Source organism: Echinops telfairi, unplaced genomic scaffold, assembly GCF_000313985.2.
Source record: "Echinops telfairi isolate 266 unplaced genomic scaffold, ASM31398v2 ScPeMD7_7421;HRSCAF=8459, whole genome shotgun sequence".
NCBI classification, from domain to species: domain Eukaryota; kingdom Metazoa; phylum Chordata; class Mammalia; order Afrosoricida; family Tenrecidae; genus Echinops; species Echinops telfairi.
The window spans coordinates 4,126,630-4,136,903 of NW_022111321.1; the positions used below are offsets into that span (position 1 = coordinate 4,126,630).

Consider the following 10,274-nt stretch of genomic DNA (forward strand, 5'->3'; position numbering starts at 1 on the left):
CTTCTATTTCCTTTTACTTTCCTCTTGTCCCACTATCATGCTCAGCCTTCATTTGGGTTTCAGTAATTCCTCTAAGTTACGTTGCCCTTGATCAAGCCCTACCAGGCCTCCTACACCCTCCTCACCACCGATTTTGGATCTCTTGTTGTTCCCTTCCATTAACTTTTTACTCCCTTGCCTGGGCACAACTACAACTACAGGGGGCTTAGTGGGCTAGGCATTGGGCTGCTAATTGCAAGGTCAGCAATTCGAAACCCCAAGCTGAGAGAAAGATAAGGCTGTCCACTCCCATAAGGGGTCACAGCCTCGGAAACCCACCTGGGCAGTCCACTGTGAGTGGGCACCGAATTGATGGCAGTGAGAAGGAAGAGTGCGGTAGGTAATTTTAGATAATTGGAAATGTGCTTGGATTTCCATTTCCAAATCAAACGCCCCCCCTTTTTCAGATGTGCACCTCCCTTCTGAGGCACACAGAGACTCGGGCCCCTGTGGCCTCCATATCTTTGCTTGGTTGCTCCCTCCCCTGGTGGGAAACCATCCTCTCTTGGCCGGGTCACTGCTCTGTCTGCCACCCACCTCGCTGGGCTCCAGAAAGGCCCCACATGAGAACTTGGGGGACACAAAAAATGTTTTCCTTCCCTACTGTTCTTGGGAACCTAGAAGCAAAAGATGTTTGGAGAACGCATGCATTCCTCATCATCATGATTGAAAGTTGCTGTTGTGTATCAGTAACTGGATTTCCTCTCTGCCTGGGGTGTGTGTGTGTGTGTGTGTGTGTGTTGTGTGTGTGTTGTTTTTTAGGTGATGTGCATTCTGTCGTCTAACCAGAAGAGCTACTACGATGTCATTAAGAAGTACTTGAGCTCGGACTGCCCAATGCCGAGCCAGTGCGTGCTCACCCGGACGCTGAATAAGCAGGGGATCATGATGAGTCTGGCCACCAAGATTGCCATGCAAGTCACCTGCAAACTGGGAGGCGAGCTGTGGGCCGTGGAGATACCTGTGAGGCTTCTCTCACCCTTTCTGGCTTCATCAATCAATTCCTTAAATTAGAAAAAAAAAAAAGTCAAAGTAGAAGATTTTCATATGACCCCAGCGTTATTTGTTTTGTTCCTTCATGGTGTGTTTGCTCTATTGTTCAACCCACTGTGGGGACAGGGACCCAAAAGAAGGGGAAGGACAGCCCTTGTCCTCAAAGGGCTTCCGTTCAACTGGACACATCGAGTACTTTGTAAAAGAGAACTTAGCTGGGCAGACACTCGGAAGGACTTGATCTGGCCCTCCCAGCCACTGCTTTAAAGTCTGAGTCCCGGGGCCCCCACTGTGCCCCCTTCGACCTGCTGGTGCTTGATCTCAGTGCAGCCCCGCACCCTGGGTGGGGCCTCCGCAGAGACTGGGGTGCTGGCATGGCCGATGGTCTGAACTGCCAAACTGAGGGGGTAACTGAGTAAATCCTCTTCCACCTCCTGAAGGGTAGCCCCGGTGGCTGGAAAGGAGGCGAGTGGGAAATGAGGTGAACCCGGTGAGTGAGTGTGCAGCCCATGGGCCTGGCAAGAATTCCTTAGCAATCAATGGAAGTTCTTGTCAGATTCCTTCAGTCCAAAAGCAAGGATACATGGGCTAGCCATTGTCCCAGCTTCTCTTTAGCACTCTGTGTCCCTTGTCCAGTCCCACAGAGGATGGATGACTGTTTGGGCTCAGGAAGTCTCTTGAGTAATTCATTCTTCCCTCGGTCTTTAAGTGTTTCTGGTTTTGGATGAAATCATCTGCCTGATCCAGACTGCGATCTCCTGTGATACATCCAAAACCCCAAACTCACTGCCCCTCAGCTGGTTCTGACTCAGAGCGGCCCTGCAGGACAGGGTAGAACTGTGGGTTTCCCAGACTGAAACGCTTCCTTTCTTTCTCTCGGGGAGCAGCTGGTAGATTTGAACTACCAATCTTGTGGTTTAGTGCAACATGTAACCCACTACACGATCAGGGTTCCCTGATACCTAGCTTCACTTAAATAACTTATTACCTAGGGACAGTTTTGGAAAACTGAACGTGAAATCATTGTTTGAAGAAATGCAACCTTATCCCATTAAAATCCGAACCATTCAATGTTACAGTTAAAGTCCCTGATGGTGGTCGGCATTGATGTCTGTAAGGATGCTCAGAACAAAGGGATAGTGGTGGTTGGATGCGTGGCCAGCATTAACCCCAGAATTACCAGGTAGGATGAAAATCACCCTGATGTGTTCTTCAATTATTGAGACTGTTAATTGTGCTTTAACCAGTTGTTTTAAATACCAACACTTCAGGTCATAAATTATAAAAAAGCATTTTTATAATACTGGGAAAATATGTAACCTCATTAAAAACTTTCCTTACACATTCATTAGAGCAAGCTATTGGCCCAGTGCCTGTTGTATTTTTAATGACTGCTGTTGTTTGGTGGTGCTGAGTCGGCTCCACTCATAATGACCCAATGTACAGAAGAACAAACACTGCTTGCACCATCCTTACCAGTGTTCCTGTGTTTGAGCCCATTGCTGCAGCCACCGTGTCAGTCCATCTTGTTGAGGGTTTCCTCTCTCTCACCACCTTTCTACCGTACAGACTACGGTCTGGGAAACCCACAGGGAGTTCTGCCCTAGAGGTCGCTATGAGTTGCAATTAGCGTGATAGCAGTGCATTTACTGTGGCTTGAGGTTGTAGAAGTTGTTTGCAAAATGTTTTCTTCCCACACTTAAGCTGTCCATAAACTGATGTGGCCCATCAAATATCTACCTGGAATTATGGAAACTGCAACTTTATATCCATCCCTAAAATTAAAGCCAACCATAGAAAGAAAGGTTCCAGTGACAAGTCACTGACTGTCAGGTAGAGATCCACTCCATGGGTATCCAAACTCTGCTCATTCAATCTCTGTGCAGAAGCACTAGAAAGTGGGAAGCATCTGCTTGACTCTGAAAACCTGTAGAGTCAAACATCCATTGGCTGAGGAATCTGAGGCTTAGTTTCACATAGCCACATCGCTGTGGAATTGATTCCGACGCCCCAGGACAGAGTGGCACTGCCCGCGGAGGGTCCAACGCTGTCATCTCCACCGCACCGGAGTGTCACGTCTTTCTCCTCGCACAGCTATGGGTGCGGTGGGTTCCAACTAGACCTGTTTTGGGTCAACAGTGAGGGCTTCACCACGGTGTCACCAAAGGGTCCTTGCCAAGTCCTGCAGCGGATTACTAGACCAGCCAGGATGTGAATGCAGATGTCTACAGAGGTCTAAGGCCAACCATATGCTTTAGCTGTGCTTTTTAATACATTTTCCTTTTTTAGGCGGATGGGGGGCTTTTAAATTACAGTCTTGTTCATATAGCATGTACAAAATCACGAACGTTCATTATGTACACAATGTCTATTTCTTCATTGAACAAGAGCCCGTGTGCCTGGTGTGGAAGTTTACTTTTACCTTCTGCTTACTTTAGATGGTATTCCCGCTGTATCCTTCAGAGAACCACGACTGATGTTGCAGACTGCTTAAAAGTTTTCATGACCGGTACTGAAAATATAGCCAGTCCACAGGCTCCAAGGCCTCTGAAGGTCCACCTGTTTTCAGCAGACCCGATTGGTGGGAACAGGCTCCCCAAGCCTGACAGTGTCAGCCGCCAAGCAGTTGGAGAGTCTCAAAGCTTTGTGCCCACTCAGGCCAGTAGTCGGGCTGTGTAGAATTTACATTTTTCTGTGCCTGATATGAGGAGCGTGGTGGTTATGAGTTGGGCTGCTAACTGCAAGGTCGGCAGTTCAAAACCACCAGCTCCTCTTTGGGAGAAAGACAAGGTTTTCTACTCCCATAAAGAGAGACTCTGGGAACCCCTCCCCCAAGGGCAGTTCTACTCTGTCCTATAGGGTTGCTATGAGTCGGAATCGACTCAGTGGCAGAGTTTGTTTGGTTTTGTTGGTATGTACATGGTAATCTTTTAAGGAGCCCTGTTGGCATAATGGCTACGTGTTGGCTGGTAACCACCAGGTCAGCAGTGCCAAATCCCCAGCTGCTCCAAAGGAGAAAGATGGGGCTTTCTCCTCCCATAAAAAGGTCCAGTCCTGCAGAGTCATAGGGGCAGTTCTCCGCTGTCTTGTCTGAGTGGGCATCGACTATGGCAGGAAGTTTGGTTTGGCTAGCTAACTAAATGGTTAGCGGCTATCTAACTAAAATGAATTTCTTAGATAGCTCTTTTAAACGATTGTGCAATATGACACTCTAGAGGAATCATTGCACAATATTCTTGTTCTTTTATTTCAAAACGTGGTTTTAAGAGTTGTTGGCTCTTTTTTCTTTTTGAGCAGTTGTTATTAAACAGTTCGATTGGGTAGGAGTTGCTGTCTGGTACCTGCTTCTTCAGCAGTCTGCGGTGTGAGTGGGTGGAAGTGTTTTGAGCATTGGCATCATCGGTGAGGGTGGGTGAGTCAGCAGGAAGAGATGTTTTCAGAGCAACAGCGGGCTGTTTTCTTTGTGCTCATTAGGGAAGAAGATGACAGAACGCAGTCCAGGCTCCATCTGCGGAGCTGATTTAGACACTTGAAGCAACTAAATTAGTGCTAATTTGGCTTGAGGCATTTTTATGTCTACTGCCTGAATTAAATTTTAATGTATTGTTTTAATATAAAATTTTACTAAGGACTTGTGCTAAGTTTAAGAATATATCACGCCATGGGAACCTTCTTGTTTCCCCAACTAGTGGAGATGCTCCCTACAGTTACTCCATTTCACATGATCAAAGATACAGCCCAGATCAAATACCCGTCTGCTTTACCATGGTCCTCACTCACCAGCTTATTTATACGCTGAAATAGATGGGGATTCATTCTCCATGGGCATCGAATGAGTCATCCTTCTCTTCCCAACGCCAAATTCTGCAGGCGCGCTCAACAAGTGGTACAAGCACAACCATGAGGTGCCGGCACGGATCATTGTGTACCGCGACGGGGTCGGGGATGGACAGCTGCGAACACTGATTGACTACGAAGTACCCCAGCTGCTGAGCAGTGTGGCCGAATCCAGCTCCAGTGCCAGGTATTAAATCTTCCTCTTTCCAAACCCCCTCCAGGATAGCATATTCAACTGCACCTGATCAATCCAAGTATGCAACTCTCTCTCCCTCTCTAAAAAGCATGGGCAGTTAAGCTGTGCTTTTTCTGTTTCAGGGGAGCACAACTAGTTAGACTTCCTTGGGATTGGAGAGAGTCAAGGTACAAACCGAAATCCAAACTGGTTGCCGGGAGTCTTCCAGTCCCTGTGGCCCAGTGTGCTGGACTCCAGAGGCTTGTCGGTGGCTGATTTTCTGGCAGTAGACTTCCATGTCTTTCTTCTGAGGCACCTCTGACCTCTGACTTCTAGGTTATGCGTCAAGCACAGGTACTATCTGTACCACCCAAGGAGCCCATGTGGTTGGGATGTCAAGTTGACTTCCCTCCTAGTGACCCCGTAGGATAGAGTAGACCCCCGCAGGGTTTCCTTGGCTGCCATCAGCCACAGAAAAGAAGGCCGCATCTTTCTTCCTAGGGGCACCTGGCGGGTTCAAGCCGGCAGCATTTGGATTAGCACCCAAGTGTGGAAACCAGTGTACCATCTGGCTCCTTGCAGTCAGACTAGCATGAACTAGCCAGCCTGGGTGGTACCCGATCTGTGAGGCCGGGGTGGGGTTCCCTCGAAAGAGGCGGTGGTCCTGATGGATAGCTGAAGCAGATTCAGCCAGAGGCTCCTAGGATTGCTGACAGGTGAAGGCATTTCATACAGAATAACAGGTCACGGGGCAGGGGGGTGGGGGTGGGGGAATAACAAGCTGTGGGGGGAATAACAAGCTGTGGGTTGACACTGTGGTCCAATGAGCACACGGGACAAAGCCTCTGGACCTCAGTCACAGGTGTGCAGTGACCCCCCACTGCCATGAGGTCAGTGTGAGCAGACCTGCGTCCCCTTGGGCTTGCAGTGACGGAGTGATTTGGAAGCAGCTTTCCAGGACTTTCAAGGCCACGCTGGGTGGAACGGAACCTCTAACCTTTCGATTACCTACCAGCCGAGCAAGGGAACTGCATTGCCCCAGCTGGGGACCCTCATGTGTGGGTGCGTAAGTGGAAAGTGCTGAAAAGCTGGCGTGTGAAGGCGGAGACAGGTGGGGATCTGACCATGTCACACACCCGGCACTGCGCTGCTCCCTTGTCAGGTGTTTAACTGTGACGTACTCTGAAGTGTCGGTGGGGAGCAGAATTAGAAATGGAAAATGGCAGAGAATGATCATCTAAAGGCTGGACCTTAAAGTATTTGGAAAACATTTTGTTACAAGCAGGGCACACAGTTCTGCCTGTAGGATGGCGCCATCATCCAGCAAAGCATCCCAGACAGGAGCCCCGGGGGAGCTAAGGCTGAACCTCTGTCCTGGCTCGTCGAGAGCAGTGAGCATCCAAAACTCCAAAACCCAAGCTCATGGCCACACGTTGATGCTGACTCAGAGCAACCCTCTAGGACAGGGTAGACCTGCCCCTGTGAGTTTCTGAGATTATCGCTCTGTATGGGAGTAGAAGCCTCCTCTTTCTCCCATTGAGCAGCTGGTGGTTTCAAACCGCTGACCTTGCAGTTGGCAGCCCCACATGTAAGCACTACACCATCGGGGCTTCTTCAAGAGTCTGATAGTGCTAAACAGCACACTGTCCACTGATGTCAGGTGACTGCATTGGCATCCCGGCACGCAGCGGTGCTTTTAGCAGGAGGAATGAGGAGGGGTTACTCTTCTTGTACTCTGCGAGTAGTGCCAGCGGTCATTTTCAGCTCAGAGGGACCCAGGTGACATAATAGATTTGTCCCGTGGGGTTTTTCTTGGCTGTGATCGTTATGGAAGGCATTGCCATGTCTTTTTCCCTCAGAGCCACTGCGTGGTTTGAATCAGCAGCCTTTCAATTAGCAGCTGTTTGTACCATCAGTTCTCTGTTGTTCTATTTTGTTCTGTTTTTAGGACTATAATATCAAAGTCAAGAATTTTTCCAATATTAGAAACATTAGTGATAATTTTTCATTTTTAAAAATAATATTTCAAGTGAATTTTCAGTGTTCATTGCATTCTCAAAGTTCCTTGTATGGTGGCAAATACAAAGGGTATCCAAAAAAGTTCATGGAAAAATTCCATTATCTCTTTTGACAGTTGCATGAGCCATACAATTAAATATATTCAAAAGAGTTGTGCAGTCACTACCACAGTCAATTTTAGAACATTTTCTTCATTCTTGTACCATTATTATTAGCTGCCCGTTTCATCCTAACCTCCCCTGCAATAACCCTAAGGAGCTGTTAATCTCGCTCCTATTGCTGTGAAGCACCTCTCCTAGATCTCACATAGAGAAAGCCATACCCGCCCACCAAAAACCCAGAAAATCAATAATGACAACAAAAGTAAGCACAGGGAAAAACAAACCCAAAAGAAAGCAGATGTTAATAGTAAGTATAACAAATTAGAAACAGGTTAAAAGGGGAAACGAATGCTAATCTGTTACATTTTGACCTAACTGTGTCTATAGTAATCCACTTGCAATGCACTTTCTGAGGGTAACTATTCACATCTCTGGTCAATGGTCTGACGCAGTTCATTGAAGGCTTACTCTGTGTAAGGGCTCTGCAATGGATTTTGGGCTTTCACTACCATCCGTAGCCTTCTGCGGACTGGGTGCTCAGGATATAAACTCTCATATAATTCCCTCCTCTGATCTTGGGTTTTATTATTTACAATCCTTGGGAAACACTCCTAAAGGTCAAAACACAGACCTGGAACTATTCATAGGCTTTTCATTTTTTTGTTGTTGGTTTTTTGTTTTCTTTCGTTGTGTTATTTTGCTCTGTCTAGTTGTTGTGCTTATTATTGTCTCTGCATATCTATCTATCTAGATAAGATGGGCAGTATAAACAATCTGGAGGAGAAAACAACTGGACCAGTGGTTCTGCGGGTGGGGGGAGGGAGAGGGGGAGGCAGGGGAAAAGAAGGGGTGTTCCAACAAACCCAGGGACAAGGGACCAACAAGCAATCTAAAATCGATGGCAAGGAGGGCATAGGATGCTTGGTGGGGCTTGATCAAGGGCAGTGTAGCTGAGAGGAATTACTGAAATCTGAATGAAGGCCGAAGATGATAGTGGGACAAGTGGAAAGTAAAAGGAAATAGAGGAAAGAACTAGGAGGCAAAGGGCATCTATAGAGGTCTAAATACAGGCATGTACATATGTAAACATATATAATGATAGGGAAATAGGTTTATGCATATATATTTATTTGTTGAGTATTATGGCAGCAGATGGACATTGGACCTCTACTCAAATACTGCCTCAATGCAAGAACATTTTGTTCTAATAATCTGGCATTCTGTGATGGTCACCTTCCCTGACAAGATCACTGAAGACAAAATGGGTGCATATGAAATGTGGTGAAGAAAGCTGATGGTACCTGGCTATCAAAAGATATACCATCTGTGGTCTTAAAGGCTTCAAGATAAATAAGTGTCCATCTAGCTGAGAAGCAACAAAACCCACATGGAAGAAGCACAGCAGCCTGTGTGATCATGAGGTGTCTATGGGATCAGGTATCAGGCATCAAAGACCCAGAACCAAAAAAATCTTACCAATGTGAATGAGGGGGAGTGTGAAGTGGACACCCAAACCCCTTCTGTAGACAATTAGACCTCCCCTTACAGAAGGGTCACAAGGAAGAAACGAGCCAGTCAGGGTGCAGTATAGCACCAATGAAACATATAACTTTCCTCTTGTCCTTTAATGCTTCCTTTCCCCACTAACATGACCCCAATTCTACCTTACAATCTGGATAGCCCAGAGCATGTCCACTGGTACAGATAAGAGCTGGAAACACAGGGAATCCAGGACAGATAAGCCCCTGGGGACCAATAATGAGAGTAACCATACCAGGAGGGTAAGGGTAAGGTGGGAGGATAAAGGGGGAACCAATCACAATGATCTACATATCACTTTTTGCAATTATTTTATAGATTTCTGAGAGTATTATCATATCCATTGTGTTGTTGCTAAAATTTTTATCCAGTCTGTGGGCTCGTTTTTTACCTTTTAGATACACACAGGAGTCTTATTTTCAGTCGACTTGTCCTCTGTGTGCATTTCCTTGATTGCATTAGATAGTATGTGTCTGCCCTGAAGTTTTTCCCTGTTTTTCCATTGATCTTTATAGCTCTAGGATTTGCACTGAGGTCTTTGATCCATCTTCAGATGGTTTTGTATGTGAGGCGGGTGAGGTATGAGTCCTGTTTCATTCTTCTCCTGGAGACCCAGTTTTGCCAGCACCATTTGTTGAAGAGACTTGCTCTTTCCCAAATAATGTTTCTTTGTCCTCTGTTGAAGATCAGTTCCCTGTAAGTGGATGTACCTATTTCTGGGTTTTCTGTTCTGTTACATTGGCTTATCTTTCATTTCTATGTGTTTACCAACTTCTTGAAGCCCGCTTGGCATTTGATTTTGGCCATGACTTTTCCAAATGCTAACTTGTAAGACCAGGTGACTCATCACTTAGCCAACGTGTACATTTGGGTCCATTCCTTCACCCAGCCAGGCAGGTGTTGTGTAATTCAAGAGGGAGGATTTGAGAAGTCAGGGGAAATAGTGATTCTTCTACCGCTACCCAGAAGTAAAGTTGAAAGGAAAAATGAAAGTGGAAATAGAGTGACTATCCTAATGGCAAATGAAACAAGACTTCTCCATGGTCAGCTGTGGAAATCTCCTCAGAAGTATTCATGGAAGCCCATGAACTGTCTCTCATCTCCCCCATTCAAACGATACAATCAGGCCCATGATGGTTTCAAGTCTTTCCTAACAAATGAGGAAAATCCCTAAGTTTAAAAAAATTCTATATATATCTGGGAGAAGAAGAATTATGAGTAATTTTGCATCTTTTCTTACAGGTCTTTAAATTTTTTCTATTTCATTAAAGAGCTTACTGAAAAAACTGATAACTAGAAATGGCAGGATGTGGTGTGGCTTCTAATCTTATGTGCGACTTCTCCTGCCCCAAGCTCTAGACTCTCGGTGATTGTGGTGAGGAAGAAGTGCATACCACGGTTCTTTACAGAGAGGAACCACACTTTGCAGAACCCACCACTAGGCACTGTCGTGGATTCAGAAGCAACCCGTCCTGCTTGGCAAGTACCGTTAGAAAATGAGTTCAAGTTCAGAAGGGTCACAAGGAAGAGGCGAGCCAGCCGGGTGCAGTATAGCACCGATGAAACATACA

The 10,274-nt window shown here is 46.4% G+C and overlaps 1 protein-coding gene across 1 annotated transcript in view; it reads left to right on the top strand.

Moving 5' to 3' along the window:
* PIWIL4 (piwi like RNA-mediated gene silencing 4) overlaps positions 1–10,274 on the top strand; it is a 64,136-nt gene that overhangs the window by 51,772 nt on the left and 2,090 nt on the right. Inside the window, exons 14-18 of the mRNA XM_004709021.2 lie at positions 802–1,002; positions 2,112–2,215; positions 3,471–3,541; positions 4,903–5,056; positions 10,057–10,182. Coding sequence (XP_004709078.1) covers positions 802–1,002; positions 2,112–2,215; positions 3,471–3,541; positions 4,903–5,056; positions 10,057–10,182 — 656 coding nt within the window. The remainder of the gene's footprint in view (positions 1–801; positions 1,003–2,111; positions 2,216–3,470; positions 3,542–4,902; positions 5,057–10,056; positions 10,183–10,274) is intronic.